Source organism: Danio rerio, chromosome 7, assembly GCF_052040795.2.
Source record: "Danio rerio strain M-AB ecotype USA chromosome 7, GRCz13ab, whole genome shotgun sequence".
NCBI lineage: Eukaryota > Metazoa > Chordata > Actinopteri > Cypriniformes > Danionidae > Danio > Danio rerio.
The window spans coordinates 39,582,713-39,607,024 of NC_141027.1; the positions used below are offsets into that span (position 1 = coordinate 39,582,713).

General features: G+C 34.6%; 2 protein-coding genes across 12 annotated transcripts in view; one reads left to right on the plus strand and one right to left on the minus strand.

The window, feature by feature from the left end:
* The window catches only part of ambra1a (autophagy and beclin 1 regulator 1a), a 106,437-nt gene extending 99,061 nt beyond the window's left edge, over positions 1-7,376 (minus strand). For 7 of the 8 annotated variants that reach the window (XR_015494511.1, XR_015494514.1, XR_015494513.1 and 4 more), the window contains exons 1-6: positions 7,172-7,370; positions 3,927-4,159; positions 1,700-1,758; positions 1,349-1,532; positions 1,061-1,233; positions 8-74 (exon numbers count right to left, since the gene is read on the minus strand). Coding sequence is in view for 3 of the 8 variants with exons in the window: in XM_087258659.1 (XP_087114785.1) it covers positions 8-74; positions 1,061-1,233; positions 1,349-1,532; positions 1,700-1,758; positions 3,927-4,058 (615 nt within the window). In the remaining 5 variants the exon portion in view is untranslated. 8 annotated transcript variants of the gene reach the window in all.
* Positions 7,377-7,831: 455 nt separating this feature from the next.
* On the plus strand, positions 7,832-22,056 carry acp2 (acid phosphatase 2, lysosomal). Of its 4 annotated transcripts, none has more exons than NM_001013337.2 (11): positions 7,832-8,026; positions 11,129-11,224; positions 13,652-13,738; positions 13,821-13,973; positions 14,161-14,259; positions 14,781-14,870; positions 16,048-16,180; positions 17,060-17,148; positions 18,054-18,160; positions 18,266-18,441; positions 21,239-21,640. In NM_001013337.2, exons 1-11 carry the CDS (start codon positions 7,943-7,945, stop codon positions 21,367-21,369), a joined length of 1,245 nt encoding a protein of 414 aa, NP_001013355.1. In that variant the 5' UTR covers positions 7,832-7,942; the 3' UTR covers positions 21,370-21,640. The 4 variants fall into 4 exon arrangements, 3 of the variants coding, with proteins under 3 accessions (NP_001013355.1, XP_087115405.1, XP_087115404.1); XR_015494728.1 differs by having other exon boundaries at positions 7,896-8,026; positions 18,266-19,813; positions 20,293-22,056; XM_087259279.1 differs by having other exon boundaries at positions 7,896-8,026; positions 11,129-11,329; positions 11,394-13,738; positions 21,239-22,056.
* Positions 22,057-24,312: the final 2,256 nt, after the last annotated feature.

Here is a 24,312-nt window from a genome sequence, read left to right on the forward strand (position 1 = left end):
GACTAACCGGTTGGTTCGAAGGGTTTACAATGGCAGTTAGAAGATAGTGACCCAATGGATCAAATCTCACCAATCTGCAAAAAACACAGAGAAGCCTCATAAAAGCATCAGATGGACTTGCCTGTACAGTAAATGTTCATTATTAAAGATTCACACAAAAAATTTTGAAACACAACTGAAGCTATGTTTTATAACAACTGAAATTTCTGTTCATCCATTGAAAGTATATGTATGTACCAAAGATTTGGGGCTTTAATGGGATAGTTCAACCAAAACTGAAGATTTTGTCATTGTTTACTCGGCCTTTACTTGTCCCGAAGCTGTTTGAGTTGAACACAAAATTTATAAACAATTTTGGAATCCTATGATCATTGACTTACATAGTATTTGTTTTTTCCTACTATGAATGTATATGCATAGCGTACTTTAAAATTCTTCAGTATATCTTTTTTGTCGTTCAACAAAAAAGAACACTTTTCAGAACCACTTCCCTCAGGTAATCCATCTTATGAGTACTTGCTAATAGTAATTGTGAAGCAAACATCACTACTAGCTATACACTTTTTATACACATATACACTTGTTTAACAACATACTTTACATGCCAATTTGCACAGAACAGCTGCACATATACCGTTGTGTATAGTAAAATACCTGTAAAATACCTGTATACACAATCCCGTCTTTCTAATTCTGTTGCACTGTAGAAGCTCCGTCACAAAAACTAATTTCTTGAATGTGTGAACATACCAGGCAATAAAGGTCTGATTCCGATTGAGGGTTAGTACATTTTAATTTTTGGCTGAATTATTCCTTTAACAAGTTTAAATAGATTATAAAAGCAGTCCATATGAATTGAGAGATTAATCCAAGTCTTCTGAAGATTTAAGCTTTCATTCTTGTTGAAACATTAATCAGCGTGCATTCATAAAGACCAAACAGAAGTTAAAAGTTTTTAAAACATAAATGGGGGACATTAATATAGCGACAAAAGTCTCTCATGTTTTAAAAAATGTCTTCATTCGTTTTTTAAAGATGAATAAAATAAAGTGCATCAAACCTGACTCTCTCTGTCTCACTGGCAGTTTTGACCACAGTGAAGGGCTCTTTCCGACTCCAGTCCCACAGATGCACCTCATTGTTGGTGGCAATGAGCAGCAGCTGAGCCGTGGGGTGGAAAGCAAGAGATGCGATTGCGGAGTTACTCTCTGTAAGCCAGCTTTCACTGCCACCCTGGAACAAAAAAAGACCTTAATTTTGGTGCAAAAGTTGCCGTAATATATCTACAGAGAAAGAATTAAAAACAAACTAACAGCAATCCTTCAATATTAGTAAAATCAATACTTACATGTAGGTCCCAGATTCTGACCTCTCCGTCCAGGCAGCCAGAAGCAATAAGCCCAGGGATGATAGGGTGAAAAGTTAGACACCAGGGTGTCCTGCGATGGCCCACCAATGAATGAACACACTTTCCTGATTTAACCTCAGTGATGTAGATGTTATGGTTCACATGTGTGGAAGCCATTAAAGACCTAGAAAAACACAAATGACAAAAAAAAAAAAAAAAAACTTTATTAGCTTGATGACAAGCCCTGATCAAAAAGGCATAATTAGAGGGTGAGTTTTATCAAATCAATCTACATACTGTAGATTCCTTTGGTCAAGCCTGAGTATGAAAGTGTAATCAAAGTGGTCTTACCTGTCCGGACTAAAGGCTAGCAGAAAGGTTGAGCGGGGACTGTCTGGTAACTCTACTTTCTGTGGTAGCAAAAGAAAAAATATTTCCTTCAGTCACATTCATACTATAATAAAATCTGATCACAACCAAGTTAATGACTATTATCAGGGCTTCATCTCTAACCATAAAGTTTCAATATTCATTTTAATTCTGCAAAAATAGGGAAGTCCAAACCACAGAGAACTATATCACTTGAATCACTTTCACAACCATGTGAAAGCCTCAGTGTCACACATTATTGCTGCAGCATGAGCTTTTAATAAGCAGTTTATCATGCATTGGTTTGGATGTTAACAGTTATCTGTAAAATTAATTACAGTTAAAATTATGGTTCGTGATGAAAGCAAGTCTTTTTGATAAGGGTTTCATTTATAAATGTGGCATACACACAAAACAGGTGGGAATATGCATACAACTATGCCCATGCAAGTTGTGATCTATAAAAACAAACTTGACATGAAATTGTGAGCAGTTGTAAGTAAACATGTTTAAATTAGGCCTTGTTTATACTAATACAATTTTGTTTTAAAACGCATAAGTTTTGCTATGGTTACGCCTTCCGTCCAAACTACCCCAGAATTTTCAAGCCCTGAAAATGAAGCATTTTGGAAACGCCAAAGAGGCAGTTTTCATTTTAAAATGAAAACTGCTTATTAGTGTGGATGGGGGGAAATGGAGACATCTGAAAACGGAGGCGAAGCTGCATCTGATTGGGGCTTTTTCCTTAATATTAAGTACTGTACACAAAGTTCACACTTGCATCCTTTCCTTGTAAGTTCAGACTTCACAAGTTTATAACGAACTTCCGAGGACGTGAGGACACGTCAAGAAAATCTTCAAATGTAATGGCAGTGTACAATTATAACCCTGGCTACGTTTCAATACCTTAGCAATAAAATGAAAACATGTCATAAAGCATAGTCTCTTTTTATTTTTATATTACCAATTTAAACATAACAGACACCAAAAAAGTTCAAGCATCATGTACATATTTATTTGACCATCATCTTCATTATAAGCAAATTTATAATGAAACAGAACCTAATTACTGCCTCCGTTTATTTTCATTGAAAAATATACACATTAAGCTAACTGTCTGGTTTTAGTATGTGCTTAATGTCAGACTATGTGCACACAATTAAGATTATCAGAGGAAATGCATGGTGAAATATGAAATAGCTGTATCTTTTGCAGAATATAATAATCAGCAAGCTATAATTTTAATAATCAATAATAATATTAATAATAATAATAAGTATAAAGTACAATAAGTTTACACAATATAGGAAATAAAAGCAAAATAAATTGGTCAAACATTCGCAATCGGTGTACATGGTTACCTAAATGTATAGGTATATTAACTTATGTTTGTGCTCAGCCAAAACACGTTACAAAACACAAGAACAAAGAGGTTAATAGATTCAAAAGACAGACTTGTTAGATATAGAACTACTACACAAGATGAATTATACATCACATTTTACAACTACAGAGAGATGAGATCCACCGGCAGTTTCGGGATGGACTGGCTGACGTTCGGTTGCTCTCAGCCGGGCATGTGCGCTCAGAGCTCCCACAGACTGCCTAAAGCTCAGACGCAAAAATACACTAAAGCAGCTTTCAGAGCATGCCAGAGTGCGTGTATGGTCACTTGATGTGCATTTTCAGCGATATAGTGTGGACGGAGATCTTTTCAGAAACGCTAGATGAAACGCCAGTGTGGACGCGGATCGTTTTCATTCTAAAACCATGTTTTAAAACCAAAACGTATTAGTGTAAACGGGGCCTTTAATATTGGACCACTTTAAATCATCACATGAGTCATAATCATTAATAAATAAATTACAATTTATTATGGTGTATGTTCACTTTTAGGAAGGTTTCTATGCTAAGTTTTATAAATGCGGCCCCAGGTCATTTCTTAAAACTAAAAAAGGAAAATATAAATGCTATATGACTATATATTTTTAGAATTTACTCAAAAAACCTCTAATCATTTTGTTTTATTAGAACTTCAAATGATAAATATCTTACATTTCTAACATTCCCAAAACAAATAAAAAACTAAATAACTCACAAACTGTGATAGTGATACAAGGCTGCGTATTGCTTCTGAGACATTTTACTGACCATTGCAAGTACAATGTCTACAAGGTATCTGTAGAAATTGTGTGGATGAATCATTTACCTGACTTTGCCATTTCATTCGCTGTGTCTTCTCTTCTACAAGCTGCTGCAGAACCCTATATGATGCAAGACCCGGTGCTCCCCGCTCTCGACTGGACAGGATACATACTGAGTTCCTCTGTCCCAGCTTCATCTCCAAACACTCTTCCTCACTCCCTCTCTCTCACACCAGACCCAGAGCCGTCCACCGGCCCAAACACAAAAGACTACCTCTGCTGCTACCACGTCATCATTCTGAGAGAGAAAAAGATTATAACGCATCAGAAACTGAACAAATCTTAGCACAAATATACATAACATACCTTGATTTGACTATAAATTTCCCATTTGCATTCTTGGGAAGGAGTTATCTAAATGCAATGTCAAATCTTCCAGCATTGTACATCACCATTAACTTTCTCTGAATAGCATCTCTGCACAACGGCACAGGTGTCAAAGAAGATTACAGGGTTTGACAGGATAGTTTTACAGCATATCAAATCAAAACTACAGAACTAAATGATGGTGTATCCAGGTTGTCACATGAATAGAAAGGGCATGAAATAGTAGTGAGAAAAAATTAATCAGCATTGGTCTACTTTTCCATCTAATTAGGGTTCATATGCATTTTTACTACTAAAATTTCATGACTTTTCCAGAACTTTCAAGTACATTTTCATGACATAATATTTCATGTAATATCTAAAAATAAATGATTAATAATAAGAAAAACAATAACGTTCAAATTTATAACAGCATATTATAGAACACGCAACTAACTAATTTGTTTAAATTAGTTTTTTTATTGATTTTTTTTGATAAAGCTTGCACAGCACTAACAATGTGAGAACAATATTTTGGCCAAGGACAGAAAAGAAAACAACTATCCTATATTCAAGTTAGGGCTGCACAATATATTGTTTTAGCATTGATAAAGTAATGTGTGCATTCACAATAGTCACATCGCAGGATATGCAATATTGGGATGGGATTATAGTTTAATTTAGAGTTTAATCAAAATGAACTAAAAGTTTATCATCTGTATGCATTTTAAAGAGATCGTTCACTCAAAAATTACTTACCATTTTTATTACACCCTTCACTTGTTTTAAACATTTATGAGCTTTCTTTTTTTTAAATAAAGACAAAAATAATATAACCTAATAACTCATATAGTATTGAAACAATTGAAGTGTGAGTAAATAGTAAGTACATTTTAATCTTTGAGTAAACTGTCCCTTTAAGACCTGTGACTGTTAAACATTTCAATATTTCAATTTTTTAAAAATCGGGCCAAAAGAAATTTTTTGGTAACTAAATTAAAGATTAAATAATATAGAACGAAGACTATGCAGTGTTAATTATTCAATATCTGTACCGAAATAGTGAATACCTGAAAACTATAATTCACTTTTATCTTGACTATGTTTTATTTATCTATGCTTGTAATTTATTTGTTATATATTATTCGGGATTCACTCTCTAACAACCCCCCCCCCCCCCCCCCCCCCCCACCCCAATCAATCAAAAATAAAACTTTTAAATCATCTGGTGAAATTATATTCTCGTCGCAACATATCACAGAAATACAAAATATTGTAATGTCAGATTGTTCCAATATCGCGCAGCCCTAATTTAAGTATACTGATATTTGTTAAACTAATCTTCATAACTTTTCCAAGCCTGGAAAATGCCATGTCAAAATTCCATGACTTTTCCAGGTTTTCCATGACTGTATAAACCCTGTCTTATGATGAATTAGTCAACTATGGAGGACGCAAAAACAATAAATAAATACGCAAATAAATGAGTAAATAAATCCATAAATTCATGCATAAATAAAACAATAAATAAGCAAAAAAAATGTGTATATATATAAACTTTCTGCATAAATAAATGTATAAATAATTAATAGAGCAGTCAATCATCAGAAGCCAGTAAAAAAAAATTATAGTTTTTTTTTTTTTTAATGAAAAGCAAATGTTTTCTAACGATCAACCAATAATGGCATGAAGACCACTTTCTGATGATTGACAGAACCAGTCTCATTAGCATGTTTACTGAGGAAAGGTAAATACATAACTACAATCAAGAATGAATAAACATTTGGGAGGGGGCGGGGGGTGGAGCTTTCAGTTTACCATTTTCTTATTCCCGTAACATTCGTGTAATTTATTAAATTTTGTACCTGCCTGATTGAGTTATGCAGGAATTTGTGGATTTTTATATACATTTACTCGTTTATTATATATTTGTGTATTTATTTATTAATTTATAGATTTAAAAAAAATAAAGGTTTCATCTTTCATAGCCAACACCTTGACAGAGAAAAAAATCATTAATTAAACATAAATTAAACAAAAAGTTTACTTTTTCTTTCATAAGGTTTTCCACACAGGCTTTAAGTCAACTTAAAGTATGTCAAGTTAACTATGGTAATTTATTTTTTGTTATTTTTTAGCTATGCAAAAGTAACATTGAATACATTTGAAATTTACTTTTAATTCTAGTTAATGAACACTGTGTATTTTTCTTCAAACAACATAATACTGAACACAATCATACTTTTAAAGTGTATGCTTTACTTAAAAAATTGAAATAGTAACAACATTAAAAGATATTCACACAACAATCTAACTGAACAGAGACCTCAATACCTAATACACAATACACAATGACGAGTCTAACTACAATAAAAGCTAACCATATTTCCATTTCAGTTCTACTAATAAAGAATTAAGCAGTAAATAAAAATTAATAAATTAAAAAATAAAACAAACAAAAACTATTACATGGGTAAACAATGCATAGTTTAACTATCAAAAATGCAAAGACTACTATAAATACGTAGTTATTATTTACAGGAATGCAATTACCAAAATAACAGGGTTAAAACACGTGGAAAAGCTTTACACGTTTTGTGACACTATAGCACGTCAGGTCAAAGATAGCTCATGTTTGACTCCAGCTAACGTTAGACATATATAAGTTAAGTTTAACCTGCAATAAAAGGAGTGTCACTCATTACAGTAAATTCATTGTCACAGAATAAAGCAACTAGTGAAGGTTATAACGTTAACGTTAAATTACAATAATTACTTTTTAATAAAGAAATTAACTTTACAGCTTTAACATTTAGCAGTTAGCAAGCTAATTTACATGCGAGGCAAAGTATCAATCCACACAATTACATAGTGTTTAAATTAGGAGTCTTTTGTTCAGTATAAATTTAAAACAACACCTCTCATGGTCTCAGGTTCGGCCTACCTTTTCCTCTTATTTTTGTCCGATTTTAATCCATGAAATTGTAGATATGTAGTAGCGGAAGTACGTTAGGTGAAACTTTAGCAATATTTCAGATTTTCTTTAAGGAATATTTTTGTAATGTTTTTATTTTCCCCCCAAAAGTGGGTCGTGTGTACTTTAGATTTGTTGCTGTGTGTGTCCTGCCAAAACGAGTCCAGACAAAGCCAGTAGAGCACAGATCCTTCATAATCAATTACCGAAAACATCGTTCATGAGCCAGCCAATCAGGTTGATCTGTCAAAAAAAAAAACACAGATGAACCAGTCAAGATGAAATCTTGTGCTAAACAGCCAAGTTATATTTACATTCACATTCCGTTGTCCTATATTTATATTTGATCATGGGCAGTTAAGTGATCAAATAATTTTTATTCACATATTCAGTCTTGCTAAATGTTAGATTACACATAAACTAAGTCAAACATATATACCAATTGAATAACAAAAGAGGGGATTTTCATTCAGAATTTTTTTTTCAAATGACGGAGAAGTCATGCACCTTAAACAAAGAGAAAACAATCAACTATTGTTTGCTGTTTTGCTCCAAGTCCTTCTCCGTTCGTGAGAGCCAATCACTGCTCGTGTTTTTGAAGCTGCTGAACACATTGACCAATGGCAGCTCTCCGTTACCCGGAAAAGCTTGCAGCTCGTCTTGTGTTTATCAGCCACGACAGCCAGGCAACGATCTTTCAATGAGGTTACTGTACTGTGCCTCATCCGCTCGTCCGCAAGTATGGATTCCTGTTTTGTGATTGTTGCCTTTCTCTTTGCTTTCAGTCTTTCCAGTGGAGAGAGGACGCTAAAGTTTGTCACTGTGGTGAGTTTAATAATACATCTGTCCTTTAAAAAAACAAACGTTAAGTATGTAACAGACAGTAACTGAATAACCGGGGCCTGAAGCTATTTACAAAACCTTTCGTTTTAAAAACATTGACAACGCGAAGTCTCAGTCAGACCTTTTATTATGTGCCTCGTGTGTTTCTTTAGGGGTGTCATATTTCTGTTATTCAGCTGTGTGCCTTTCTGTAATTACCTGTTAGTTGATGTCTAAATTCGTGTTTCTCTCTCGAATGTTTTGCTTTCTACAGATTTTCGCATTTTCTGTAATTTCGGTAAAATGTAGTTTTCGACTTGATCTTTATTAATTCCTCATTAAAGTACAGATTGAGCAATCTGAAGAGCAGACCGTCACATGACATGTTGTTTTGCTTCATTTCACCTCCCATTTTCGTCAAAGCAATAAAACACCTTTGTAGGTTAAATGTCACCTATTTTTTTTAGTAAGGGTAACATTATTGCTTGGCTTTTAGGTGAGAAAGATCTCTGAAATTAGTAATGCAACTGCAAGCCTATTACAGAATGTCTGTCATATGAACGAATTGGTAAACCAAGGGCTAACTTGTACTGAATCCATTTGTAACGTTAATGGATAAAGATAGAAAAAGTGTCTGCAAGGTAATTTATGGAGCAATTCCATGCAAATGTCAACCATGTTTCACGAAAATAGCGAAACCCTTTCTAGATTTTTTATTTTTTATTTTTTTGCTTAGGCTTGTATTTTACTGTACTCTAAAAATACTCAAAAACGTATCTGTCAGTGTTTTCAAGCCATTCTATTTGATTACCAAAGTCACAAATGTGTCAATTTCACATCTGTCACATCCATAACAGAGAGGTGTCGCATCCATAATGGAGCTTTTTCCTCAAAATGCAAAAATGTTAAATAAAATACAGCCAATCTTTTCTGTTCTATAGTGAGCCAACTCTCATTTTATTGATTATCATTGTTTCTTTGGGGTTGTGCAGTTTGAGTCACAGAATTTCTACAAAATATGTTGAATACTGTAAACTCGCAGACTTTTTGGTCACATCCATAACACATGTTTATTTTTACTCATTTAAAATATAACACATGTTAGCAGATTATTATTTTTTCTGATCCCATAACTCTGTGGTGAGTTACTTTGGAAAATATAAACCGATGTTTCAATATAATCTTAACATATACTTTCTGTGCATTTATGTTTTAGGTTTTTACTGAAAATGTCACATCCATAACAATTTAATAATTTACAATTCAAGTTTTTAATGAAATTTTCCTTAGTTTTTAAATTTAAAATAAAGTTACTTTGATATGATTTTTGCTGTTCTCAAAGAAACAGCAAGCAACAAATTGAATTAAATGAGGAATTATTAAAGTAGAAATACTAAACTATTTTCATGTGAAACTTACTTCAATGAACATTTAAATCTCTTTCACCTTTATCTCTCAGTCCATTCTCAGCACGTTATATAGCACAATATGCACGATATTGGAAAAATCAAAAAATTTTTTAGTGTGCAATATATATTGTGTTATGAATTCGATTTCGGCCACGCAGTGGCGCAGTAGGTAGCGCTGTTGCCTCATAGCAAGAAGGTCGCTGGATCGCTGATTCGAGCCTCGGTCAGTTGGTGTTTCTGTGAGGAGTTTGCATGTTCTCTTTGCGTTTGTGTGGGTTTCCTCCGGGTGCTCCGGTTTTCCCTACAGTCCAAAGACATGCAGTTCAGGTGAATTGGGTAGGCTAAATTGTCGGGTGTGTGTGTGTGTGTGTGTGTGTGTGTGTGTGTGTGTGTGTGATTGTGTGTATGTGTGTGTGTGTGTGTGTGTGTGTGTGTGTGTGTGTGTGTGTGTGTGTGCGCGCGTGCGTGCGTGTGTGTGTGTGTGGATGTTTCCCAGAGATGGGTTGCAGCTAAAAGGGCATCCGCTACATAAAAAATGTGCTGGATAAGTTGGTGGTTCATTCCGCTGTGGCGACCCCGGATTAATAAAGGGACTAAGCCGACAAGAAAATGATTGAATGAAAACGATTTCATCATAACTTTTTAGTAAGATTTTATCATTTTAGATTGATTGGTATGATTCTGTAGGGGAGTGCATTTGCCTAAAATATAACAAACAATCTATAAGCATACATGAATTTATTTAAGAAAAAGATACCAATTAAATAAACAGCTTTTATTGTTTTCCGAGAAGTCAAACAGTATTCAGGTATACAGTAATTGAATAATCAAATGTAAAAAATACTGGGTAGTCTTTGTTTTATAAACAATTAAAAAAAAAAATCATTATTGATTTTTCGAAGTTACAAATGGTACAATTTCTTATGCCCGAATGCTTTTAAAATCCTCACACAGTCACAAGCCTCAAAAACACTTTTATAATGATCAATTATAATCCAAACTCAGCATTGTGTATACTCGCAATGTCATTATTGTGAATGATCACATTGCCCCATTGCTTTTGAAGCAATATATTCTGCAGCCCTAATTTAAATATATGTTAATTAATCTTGTTTGTTTTAATAATTCCATGTGTTTAATCTACTTTTGTTGTTATACTGTTGTATTTGAGATGTGAATGTTTTACCTGTATATTGTTGTAATTAGTTTCTCATATTCCTGCTTTACCAGACAAAAACCTCAACTGTCCTTTCATTTTGAGTATAGTCATGTTAGATACTGAAACTTGGCTACTGTTTAATAGTGTTTCATTTAAAGTGTGTTCTGGTTAATCACGATTCCTTGCAAATGAGGAAGTTTAAACCAGAGCTTGTCATTTTAAGCACGATTGAATAACATGGTTATAAATGAAAGTGTTCACTGTAAACCTTCATGAGACTGATAATGCAGTAACCGTCTCTCAGAGCTGAAACTTTCTAAACGTGGCTGGTTTCTGTGAAGCCCAGAGATGAAGATAAGGAGATAGACTGAATCTGTTTATCCAATTAGAATGTGTTTACAGACTTCTGTGGCTTGTGTCCGGGTGTCAGCATGAGCACATGACAAGCTCAGTTTGCTGATCTAGCCACTGTTGCACAGTGTAGTTCATTATCCTGAACACACACACTCATGAAGAATTTGACTTCCTCTCCCTCAGCTCTACCGACATGGTGACAGATCTCCGATTAAGGCCTATCCAAATGATCCATACAAGGAGAGTGACTGGCCTCAGGGTTTTGGACAGCTCTCTCAGGTATACACAAACACACATTCCATACCCTCTTTGTTTTTGTTTCATGCTTTTGGGGGAGTATTATGCAGAATTTATCAGATGTATGCATGATGCATATTCATAAATGTTTCATCTGTGCAAATGTTTTCTTTTTCTTCCATTTTTGACCTCTTGGTGCGCAATTAAAAAGGCCACTTTGTGCCTGATCAAAATAATGTGAATAAGTGTAGTTTCACAAACTAATTTCGCTAGGAGCAGTGATATGATTGACTGCAGCTGGCCTCCCATCTACATTCATTAGTTAGCCAATCAGATTAATTCAAAATATCAGTAGCCTAGCTAGAACTACTCCCTTATCTTCGTTTTCCAAAGAAATCCCCCATCCACCCATTCTCCTCCTTTCCTCCTTTACCATGGGGAGCTCTCGAGAACAAGCTGATCTCGTACTCCCCTCACATGCTCTATGGACCAGGCGTTACCCCTGTGCTCAACTATCTCCGAGCACAGTGTTCGCTCCGGGGACAGCATGCCAAACCTGCTAACATTTGTCAAACAATATCTGAGTGTGAACTCTTGAAAGGCTGCTTAAAATATGTCTAGGTTGACTCGTAGCCCTAATGTCAAAGCATATGGTTGTAATTGTTGTGTAAAAGCATTTATAGCACCTCTGTGCAGCGTTAAGTGTTCTGTGAAAGACACCTTAATGCCACCTCAGAAGTGCTTCTATGTCAACTTTGCTTTGTAAATTTGGCATGATAGACTGCTCTTTCAATCTGTCGCCCAGAATCCAAACATGACATACAGTTGAAGTCATAATTATTAGCCCTCCTGTGAAATGTGAATTTTTTTATGTTTCCCAAGTGATGTTTAACAGACCAGGGAAAGTTTTACAGTGTTTCTTTTTTTTTTTTTTCTTCTGGGGAAAGTCTAAAAGTGTGTGGCTGGAATAAAATCAGTTAGAAAAAAATGACGGTCAATATTTATACTATTAGTCCCTTTAAGATTTTTTTTCATTTGGCTACAGAACAAACCACTGTTGTCCAATGACTTCCCTAATTATCCTAACTTGCCTAGTTAGCCTTATTTACATAGCGCTTTAAACTGAAGATTATCTTGTAAAATATCATATAATATTATTATGCTAAAGACAAAAGAAATTAGTTAGCAAAGCTTATTTAGTCATTAGTTATTAAACCTTAGCTAGTTTAAAAATGTGTTTAAAACTGTATACTCTGTTAAACAACACTTGGGAAACCCTCTTATAAGAATTTACATTTTTAATAAAGAGTGCTAATAATTTTTTTTACTTTAACTGTACACCCAAAAAGGAATGTCTAAATACCTCACTTAAATTCTTAGGTCCATAAACATAGTCTGGTTTTCATTTTAAAACAGACACTTGAATAGTTTATGTTCTAAAGCTTTATTTGTTTATATTAAACAGTAAATTAATTATATATTGTCATATTATAGTGTGGCTTCAAGATTGTCTGTTTTTGAATTTTATAAAGGAGCATATTAAAAAGCCCTTTCAGTCTGTAGCATGTATGTTATATGTTTATTTTGCTAAAACTCTTAAACAGTTTTATTGCTTTCATTCGAATGGATGGATGAAGATGGAACCGCATGTGACGTATAAACTTGAACGTAGTAAGCATTACACCCATGTGACTTCATTATACTTGCCAGGCCTGCAGCTAGCATGGAGAGAGAGGTGGTTCTTTTTTCTCAAAAAGGGGACCTTTTTGCAATTGTTCGCCTTATTTTCTATTTAATTATGAGTCATCACAACCACACGTTTTTATGTACGAAAAACATTTTCTTAAAATTTAGAGCAAAGAAATTTGAAAACAATACTTATTTTTAAATACAAATTTATCACATCATATATCCTTTGAAAAAAAAAGAATCTGTTATAGTTTTTAATTACAACTGTAGCCTATTGTCTATTATTAGGCAATTAACAAACTGGTCAGCACATTCAGCTTTCCTCAGTCAGAATTTGGGAGGTCTAATTTGACACTGTAGAACAGGAAGTCACACCAAAGCAGCCAACACATTATTCGGCTTGGTCCTAAAGCCTTCTTCAATAAGTTATTTTCATGGCTATTTTTTTATATATTATGGCATAGCAGTCAAAACAGGACAAATGACCTCATGTATGGGACAAATCCCCGTTTTTTTATTTGTTAGTTTTTTTTTTCTTCTTTTTTTTCTTCAACATGAATGCATTTCTGTTTAATCACAGCTTCAACATGATGCTGCAGTTTGTTGAATTGTTGAAAGATTGTGCCAAGGTTATCAGGAAACTGCTAATGCATGTTTCAGCCTTGCTAAGATAAATGTCTTATTTGTTGCACATACAGCTGTAAAAACTGTCTACTTGAGTGCTTTATTGCTTTTATAAAACATTTTTATTACTGTAACTTGACCGTCTAAATTTTCCAGGAGGGAATGAAGCAGCACTTTGAACTGGGTCAGTTTTTAAAGAAACGCTACACAGGATTCCTGAGTGAGGACTATAACAGATATGAGGTAACTATCCATTTAAAATTTTCCATTTACTAAACTTAGAGTTTGCTAGACTTCAGTTGTCTTTATTGTATTTGTGCTGCAGATATACGTTAGAAGTACAGATATTGACCGGACTCTGATGAGTGCAGAAGCTAACCTGGCTGGCATGTTCCCACCTAACGGTTCTGAGGTCTTTAACCCAGATCTGAAATGGCAACCGATACCAGTTCACACCATCCCGAGTGAAGAAGAGCGGGTAAGACATCACACTGAACCTTTGTTTTCTCTTTTTTTGCAGCATACTGTAACTTGGCCCTGACCTCTGTTTGGTGAGGAGGTCATATTTGCACAACAGCAGCATCAATAATTGCTCTTGGTGTTTGAATACATCACCTGCCTGCCTACAGCGTGTTTGGGTTTGATGTATTTGTTTTTCTTTTCAGCTACTCTCATTCCCACTAGAAAACTGTCCACGTTACAAACAGCTCATGAATGAGACTGCAAAAACGGATGTTTTTCTCAACATGACTGAAACCTATAAGGTGAGTCCATCTACAGCAAAAATTCATTAATAAAAGCAGATCAACTGTCTGTGGACTTTTCAGTATTTAAATTTTTTACAGTGACTGTACCACAGTATAGAACAGAAGGAGCCAAACAGTAATACTCAAAGTTCAGTTGGTTTATGAATATTTATTAGTTTGCAATTTTTTTTATTTTAATCAGTAGTTGTAAAATTTAGTTTGGAATATTAATAGAAGAGTCTTCACTTCCTGTAAAACTTCTTTATTGTTGCAAATTTTATCATTTCTCAATTTGTTATGTTCGGTTCAATGTTTTTATTCCTCCCTTTGATTCGAAAATATTCTATTTTTAAGAATATACTAAATCCATAGATTTCTGACCCTGCGAACATAAATATATTTTGTAAGGAAAACATCACATTTGCATATATAGTTGGAGAAAAGGAACACCTTAATTTATGAATTTATATATATGTTTTATGAGTCTTAATTACATTTTTTTTTTATGTGTTTAATGTTGGTTATTGTATTTCATGCAGGATTTTATAGAGATGGTGAAAAATAAAACAGGGCTGGAGTTGGCCTCCATTGAGAATATTTGGAGCGTCTATGATACATTATTCTGTGAGGTGAGTTTCACCTGCTATTCATGAGCACACTACTCCATGTCTAGCATTAAGAACCCAATCAGTCACAGTCATTAGTTGTTTCTTTTGTCAGTAATTGTTTTGCTTACAACACATTCTAATGTTCGTGAGTGTTTCATCTTGACACCAGTGGTGTAAAGTAATAAATTACGGATACTCAAATTACTGTAATTGAGTAGTTTTTCACATAAATTTTAATTTACTAAGTAGTTTTAAAAATGTGTACTTTTACCTTCCCTTGAGGACATTTTTAGTGCAATAGCGGTAATTTTACTCCACTACTTTTCTTCAACCTGCAATCACTACTTTATTTTTCCGTCTATGGGGATTAGAAAAGTCCGTCCTATGATTCTTGCCCAATCAAATCACACAAAAAATCTTATCATACTGAATAACCTGAAAAAGACATGGGTGATTTATAAATGTGACAAACTATTAGTAAGCAATTAAAGTGCCTTAAGAAGGTTATCCAAAATTGTTAAATGCAATTATCAAGAGACTGTTTAGACTGCATGTCACTGATGAGATGATTGCGGATGTCGACTGTATGATGGATGTTGACTGTATCATGACCAAATAATTAAATGTACTACAGAATGTTCTGTTTACACACATGCACAGATTAACAGATTACATGTAAGCACATCAGCTTTTTATAGCATAATACTTACTATCTATTATTCCTGAGTACTTTTAAAAGCTCTATGTTTTACTCATACTTTGAGTAATATTTACAACAGATACTTTTACGCTACTTGCACTGCATTCATAATGAAGTAATGGTACTTTTACTTGAGAATGATTTTTCAGTACTCTTTCCATGTCTGAACCATGCAAATTTTGCAATAAATATAAAATGTAGTGTTTTATTAAGATAATTAAAATATATTAATGAACATCTATTTTCTTCAGAATATTTTGTTTTGTGTTCAACAGAAAGAAATTCATAAAGATTTCGAACCACTTAAGTGTGAATAAATAAAAAATGTTTGGGTGAACTTTCCCTTTAAGCAGTTTACTGTATGCTTCGATGTAAGTGTCTTGCATTGATGGCCATTTTGCCAGAAGCCAAATCAGTTGCAAAGAATTGTTTAGAACTAAGTGTTCAGGCAGAAAACCGTCAGATCTCTCCAACTCTTTCTGCATTCTCTTTTCACAGGCACAACATGGGAAAAAGGCGCCAGATTGGGTTACTCAAGATGTCATGCAGACGCTGAAGCTGTTGAAGAACTTTGGTTTTCAGATTTTGTTTGGAGTCTACAAGAGAAAGGAAAAGTGCAGACTACAGGGAGGTGAGAGCTTAGTTCATTCATGGGATCTGCTTCTCATTCAGCAATGATCTATTATTGACTAATGCCACTAAATAAAATAAAATTAAGTAAATGTTTATAAACATTATTATAAGTAAAATGTTTCATTTCTCTTGCTCTAAAACAGATCTTTAAAATCTAACAGTATTCAAGGGAAAAAAGAACTAAAAATATCCGAAATGTTTGTGGTATTCACTTTAAAACAACATTACTTATAAACATCAAGTCTAAATCAGTTTTGAGTAAAACTGAATTTGAGTATGTGTGCATGTTTTATTTATTTATTTATTTATTTATTTATTTATTTATTTATTTATTTATTTATTTATTTATTTTTGCTTTCTTGTGCTGATACTGATATTGCAACTTTAGTTTTTGAATATAGTACAATGATTTAATATATATATAAAACATTATAATATATAATAAAAACATATTCAGTAAAAAACAGTATATAAAATTTTAAACAAAGCACTATAAAATATATTTATAAAATAATAACCAAAAGAAAATATTTATATGAAGTTAAACATTTAGAGTATTTCTGTTAACAGTTTGTTTGTTTGTTTGTTTGTTTGTTTGTTTGTGACCATCATCAACATAACTTAAGAATTCTAGTCTTTCAGACATAAACTGTAACAGTAAAATATTGTAGTATTTTCACAGTTACACAGACAGATACTTATGTGCACATAGGCAAAGCATTGTTGTGGGAATAGCAAGAGGCTGCTGTCTGAAATTATGTTCAATCGTTTTTACAGGGGGTGGTAAATGTAATGATGTAAAACTCTATTCTAGATTCAGTTTAAAAAACACAAATGCACTAATACGGAAAACTGCTCTTGTACTCTTCATTCACAGGCCTGCTTGTAGATCAGATTATCAAGAATCTCTCGATTGCAGCAGCTACAGACTCTCAAAACAAAGTCAAGATGATTGTTTACTCTGCTGTAAGTCACATGGTCCTGTTTACACTTGGATTAAGATGCCTTTTGGTCAATCAGATCATGAATAGAAGAGGGAAATGCATCCTTGTTTACACCTGCTATTTAATTTCATCTCTTTTGTTTACTTGCACGGTTTAGTTTTATTAAGAGGGAGGGTTTTACAGGCATTTTCAAACCCTTTGATCTAATGTTGTGAAATAAGGTTAAGTAATTTGAATATAAACATAAAAGGAGACAATAGAAACAGATGAAGCTTTTAATTCAGTACAGTTTCACATGGCAAATTTTAAAATCTGACTTTAACATAACAACTTGTAATGTTTAAGAATAACATAAAAAGATCAAATATATGATGCAGACCCACAATACATGTCAAACACAATACATGTATTTCTTAACACCATTGAGTTTTTACTCAAACCAACTTTTTGTATTTGCAAAGTCAAGTGATCCTTTACGAAGCAGATTGTGTTTGCTTGCAAATGCTGGATTTGTTTGTGCAAGTTTGGCACAATTAACAGTCCGTTTAAAAAAAAAAATATTTCATGGATATTTGAAAGCATTAAAACTAAATCAGGTTTCATCTGCTCTGAAAGTGGTTAAAATTGGACAATCTCAAAACAATTCTGATCCTATTTACTCTTTTTTACTTGGCATCAACAAAACCACATTTTTAAAGGGCACTCATTAAAATTCTCATCGGAAAAATTTTTGAGTGTTACTGGGGGTTATTACAAGACTTTTGAGCTTTTATGACTTAAAGAAATTGTATCATAATGGAGGTCAGCGAATTTACCATATATGGTTCCTAACACAATAATAGCAGGTATAAACAAGGCCTAAAGCTCCTAAATCCTGAACAAAGAAAGTTTATATAATATTCTCTCATCAATCTCTTTTCTCAATAGCACGACACAACAATTGTAGCCCTCCAGGAAGCTCTGAACGTCTTTAATGGTGTACAGCCACCTTATGCCTCATGTCATATGATTGAACTTTACCAGGAAGACAATGGGTAAAACATATATGCTCTATATTATCTTTATCAGCTTTTTCAGAAATTCATGCTCTAAAAGACATCTTTGGTCAACCAAAACATTCCACTGTTCATACCTTTCAGGATGTTTTCAGTGGAGATGTTTTATCGCAATGACAGCAGCGTGTCTCCGTATGCAGTGTCTTTACCAGGATGTTCTCAGCGCTGTCCCCTACAGGACTTTGTGAACATCACTCGTGAAGTCATTACACTGGACTGGAATAAAGAGTGTCAGCTGAGCAAAGCATCCACAGATTCAGGTAAACGTATAAGCATTAATAAACGTTTTTTATTGCTTACAACTTGAAACGACTATATTGGATTTACTGACTATTGTAGCTTTTTTTTGACAGTATTAGTCTTTATTTTGGGGAGTATAAGGCTGTTTCTCAAAATGCGTTCTTCAGCCATCTTGCGTCCTCGTGTTCTCATGTAACATCATCAACTGCCAAAGTTCAGTTTCAATACTCAAGAGCGCAAGAACAGAGGACGAGTGAAAGTTCACGGATGTGTTCTTGATATTGAGGACGCACTGATGCAGACTTGAGCCCCGAACTCGCTCTAGAAGTCCCAGAAGTCATTGCGACTGGAGGTGGGAAGTGTAGCATTTTTATATAGGTTTATTATTAAAGTTCAGAGATTAAACTTATTAATCTCAGAAGTTTCTCTAAATGAAACGGTGAATATAGACATTACCATGAAAATCTTAAAGGAATGAACATATTAAAGGTGTTTATTTGCTGAAATTGGTATTAAAATCTTTTTGTGTATTGTGCAACGTATATTTGTAAAGTCTTTATGCATAGTATATATTGTGAAAAGGGGAAAAACAATAAATCGTTGTATGAGTGCTGTAATGTTTAAATATTTTTTGGTTAAAGATGCGTAAGGGTCTTGTGACCATCAGGTAGAACGCAGCATCTCATTTCTCACAGGATGCGTTCTTTGTCCTCGCAGTCTCCCGAGTTCGTTCTTCCGAGGTGACCTAGCAAGACCAGTCTTCAAAAGAACACAAGTCCGTTCTCTGTGTTCTTGGAATTAAGAAACAGCCTAAGTATTGAACATGTCACTATTTTTCTCAGGAAACATATTTCTAAAGGTGCGGTTGACTTTTCACCAGATGTTGGTAACAACAAGACATCCTTATATGCAAAGAAAACAAATCTAATTAGTTTACTAATGAAGTTATGTGTAATAAAATGACATGGGAAAATGATTGAACACATGAAGAAAGGGAGATGTAGAAAGGCAGTGAAAGCCCAGACAGCATCTGAAATCTCTCAGTAGTTCGTTAGCAACACTTTGCCCTTTGTCATTGTAAATTAATATCCGCTGCTTCAGTCCAACATCTACATTAGCAGGAGGATGAAGGTGAAACCAGGGTGGACATTTCAGCAAGACAATTATCCAAAACACAGTTAAAGGAACTGTCAAATGGTTACAGAGAAAGAAAATCAAGCTGTAGAATGGCCCAACCAATTACCTGAATTAAATCCAATAGAAAATACAAAATAAAGATCAGATTTGATTGACGAGACTCGCAGAACCATCAAGATTTTTACATGCTGTTGAAGTCTGAGGAAAAAAAATCACACCTGAGCAATTCATGGGACTTTATTCTCTATATCAGGGGTTCCCAAACTTTTCAGCCCGCGACCCCCAAAATAACAATGCCAGTGACTCGCGACCCCCAATATCCTCTGAGGTGGTTATAAATACAGAAACCTTGCATGCAATGACGCAGACACACGAATTAAATTCGTGTCAGTGCTTTAAATGTGCTAGAAAGTATAACCTGATGTTATAAAATCAAAATGCATCTGACGCTATTGCTGCCTTTAATATACTGTAATTACCCCAGGGGTTGCAATCCAATAGAACTAGTAACTATAAGCTACTATAGTAACTATATAGTATATAGTAACTATAAACTACTATTTTTATTTTCAGTATAGTTATGGATAAAATATGTTAATTCTTATGGTTTAATAAAAATAAATAGATTTTTGAAAAAATCACCAGGCGACCCCCCCCCCCCCCCCCCTTCATTGCCCCGCGACCCCTCGGGGGGTCCCGACCCCCACTTTGAGAACCACTGCTCTATATGAAAGGAGTCTTTAAGCTGTCATCACTAAAAAGCCTTTATAGAAATTATTAACTACATTTCAGTAGTTCAGTACATTCTACTCTCATCATTTCATTTTTATTATAAATAACAGATTTTTCAGATTTTTTTGTAATTTTTTTATGTTTGTATTTATTTATAAAAAAAACTGGTTGAATTCCATCAACAGCTCCCTTAAAAATATTAATATCTGGAAAATACATGACATGACCTATACTTATTTCCCTCATTGTATATATATTTATACATTAATAAACTATGTATTATATGTATATATTTTTTCTTTTTCAGATTTAGTTGTTTTGACTTGGTAGTTGTGAGTGTATTTGTTTGTTTCAATTATTAATTTGTTAATTACCAGTAATTTGTTTATTCATTATCATTCATTCATTCATTTTGTTTTCAGCTTAGTCCCTTTATTAATCTGGGGTCGCCACAGCAGAATGAACCGCCAACTAATCCAGCATTTTATTAAGCAGTGGATGGCCTTCTAGCCGCAACCCATCGCTGGGAAACGTCCACACACACACTTATTCACACACATACACTACAGACAATTTAGCCTACCCAAATCACCTGTACCGCATGTCTTTGGAATTGTGGGGGAAACCGGAGCACTCGGAGGAAACCCACACGAGTGCTGAAAGAACATACAAACTCCACACAGAAATGCCAACTGACCCAGCCGAGGCTCGAACCCGCGACAGCACTACCTACTGCGCCAAGCCACCGCATCGCCCCACTGTTTAATAATTAATATCATTATTTTATGTACAAATAAATATTTTTACCATATTATAAATATTTAAACTGAAATCTTTTACTAATTTTCTTACTAAAGATCCTTCATTTTCAAGATCAACTACATGAACTAATGGGTTCTTGGCTAAAAGTACTTTAAACTCTGATTATGTGTGTTTCTGTGTGTGTAGAGGTCATTATCGGGCTAGCTGTGTGTGGTGTTCTGCTTCTCCTGCTGGTTGTGCTGCTGCTTCTCGTTTTGTGTCGTCACAAAGAGCCTATGACGAGTTACAGTCACATCATAAATGAGAGCGACTCCTGACAATCATATCAGCTCCTCCGCAAAGAGGACCTGTCAGAGGACAGCGAAGAGGACCTGTGAGGACACGCTCTAAGACCAGCACTTTGAAGACAGTTTGAACTTCCTTGGGCCACACATTAGATCATTCTGCCGAAAATGTTTTTACCACATCTAGTAATTTCAAGCATTTTAGAGAACGCTAAAAAGGGAATTAAGAGTTTGCGTCAGAAGCATTAATGCAACACAGACTCAGTGTGTGTGCCTCTGTGGTTTTCTACCAAATGATTATGTACAAAATATATAGAGGAAGTCAAAATATCTCTTGAGATATCGAGTAAAACTCCTCTGTGAAGAAAAAAAAGACTGTCAGCGTCCCGTTTGTGCTCCTGGTACATTTGTTTTTTGTCTGCTTATGACACACCTGAAGACTCGACGAAAGGCCAACGAAAGACTCTTGGATACCATAGAGGCCTTACCTAACACCCATGGAGCTTTACCATTCCTTCTGTTCATGCGATCGTCTCCTGATTTACAGCCACACAATCATTTTGTACATTTCAGAATATCGACATGCTAAAATGAAGAGCAGCTTTCTCAGGATAAGCTCTGTTGAGCTGAATAGTTTTAATCCACTGCAGATTCCTTCATTTGAATGTTTTGGCGTGATGATCATCAGTCTCTAGGAATAAAAGTCAGATTTTAACTCTGTTATGGGAGAGGTTTCATTTTTTCTCTGTGTAATAACAGGTGTGTCATGTTTAATATAAAGTGAGTTAAAGGTTCAAGTACTTTTTTTTGAGATTTTACCAGATTTGTGTGCTGAGCATCATTTAAAACAACGTAAGCCCATGTCAGCTTTAATTGCGAGGAAAACCGGATCATTATGAGTTTTTTTAGCAGCTAATTTTATCTTCCAGGTTTTAAGTAATTATTGGAACAGGAACGAAATCGGTGATAGAGCGCGAATCTGCTGATGACGCGCCAGTTTCTCATTTTTTATTCATAGCTGAGTTTTCTTATCCTATGAGAGGACTCTGCAATTATTCATGCCAGCACGTGCATTCCGATGATAGACTTAAAAAGGACAGACCACAGACCTGCCAAGCTGTGAGACAGCATACGACTAGGCATGGGCCGATATAAGATTCTGACGGTATGATAACCTTGGATAAAAATATCACGGTTTCGTGATTACTGTTCTAAAATACATTCTTTTTAAATGTTTGGGTAAAAAAACAAAAACTTTTTTTCCCTTTAAACACGATGTATCTTATTTTAAGAGACATTTATAATATTTTAGTACAGTAAACGTGTCAGCCCAAATGAATTATTGACTTCTGTCTTTGTTTAAAAAAACAGATTACAATGTAAACTGGCGTCTTTTCTGTTGGAGATACTGCTGTCCTAAAAAAACAAAAAATAAAAATCTTACACATTAGATAGGAACCGTATTGCAGAAAATCTTGATGATTATAAAACTTTTCCAAACCGCAGTAGCCGACACAGCATGCAGTAGCCGTTTATAAAGGCTTGTATGTGTTCCATGATCCATGAGTTTGTTGCTCGGCTTTCTCCGCGATGCTGTCTGGGTCACTGATACATCAAACCTGTTGGTTTGTAGCAAGCATTTTAGTCGGGAGAGCTGTACAAGAATTGGAGAATGACGGACTTTGTCTTTTATCAGTCGAGTTTGTTACCATTCAGACACTTCACCTATATCCCTGCTGCCGTGGTCGCACATGTTTAAAATCCTCCATATTACCGGCAGGGCTAATGGTTGGAATAGATGGTATTGACCTGCTGCATTACTATCCATGATGTCTGCCTTCAGATCCAGTGATTCAGGAGAAGTCCTCTTTATTCATAGCATAGCAACTCCAGTGTGTCCAAAATAGTGTGCTAATGCCTCATTTTTGGTTTGTTTTAAATGGATGTTTCACTGTCTGAATTCATTTAAAACAAACGCTGTAATTAGTTATTGAGGGAAGTGTGAGGGTTTGACAAGAGGTGCATTTAAAACAGAAGACAACTCATATTTCTTTATTCTTTTTATTTTCATTAAACAGCGTTTGACAGGACAACTGTTTTAGTCTTGTACCAGCTCATTAACAGTCAAAATGGAGTATCATAATACATGTGTACTAGCACAGAGTATTTACTGTAGTGTTAGAAAAGAGCTTCAACTAATAAATGTTCAGATCAGCATTTTACCCAAAAATGCACAATAGGTCTAAAAAACAAAAACCTTTACTGACCTCTGCTATGAATACAGGCAGTGTCCCTCAATAATCATGTTATATAATGTCCAGAAGCCTCATTTATAAATGGTAAAGATCTTCAGTTTCTGAAATGTTCCAATGAATGATTTATCAGTCTCGCTCCATCACAGTTCTTGAATCCTGTCCACCATTATCTGTCTGATGATGTTCGCGGGGTCTTAAAAAGTCTAAAAATGTCTTAAATTTCAAAAACAGGTTCTAAAAAGTCTTAAATTTACTGAAATATTTAGTTTTAGGTCTTAAATAATTTTAAACCAGTCTTAATTTTAGAAAAATAAAAATCTGTAAAGCTACTCAATCGGGCCAACATGGATCTAATCACCAAACAATACATCTCATTAATTTTCTTACAGCCTATTCCCTTTATTCAACAGGGTTCGTCACAGTGGAATGAACCACTAACTCATCCGGCATGTTTTACACAGCAGATTCCCTTCCAACTGCAACCCAGTACTGGAAAACACCCATACTCACACATTTACACACATGTATGGCTAATTTAGCTTATTCAATTCACTTGTGTGGCATGTTTTTGGACTGTGGAGGAAACCCACACCAACAGGAAGAACATACAAACCCATCACAGAAATGTCAAGTGATTAGCCAGGACTCGAACCAGCAACCTTCTTGCTGTGAGCCAACAGTGCTAACCAAAGAGCCACTGTGTCATCCCAATACATCTCAA

What these genes read in the sequence shown, in the direction of transcription:
- acp2 (NM_001013337.2), top strand. Translation starts at nt 7,943, where the DNA reads ATGGATTCCTGTTTTGTGATTGTTGCCTTTCTCTTTGCTTTCAGTCTT. An exon ending in ACATGACTGAAACCTATAAG is followed by an intron (nt 14,260 to 14,780) that starts GTGAGTCCATCT and finishes TATTTCATGCAG; the next exon opens with GATTTTATAGAGATGGTGAA. An exon ending in AAAGTGCAGACTACAGGGAG is followed by an intron (nt 16,181 to 17,059) that starts GTGAGAGCTTAG and finishes CTTCATTCACAG; the next exon opens with GCCTGCTTGTAGATCAGATT.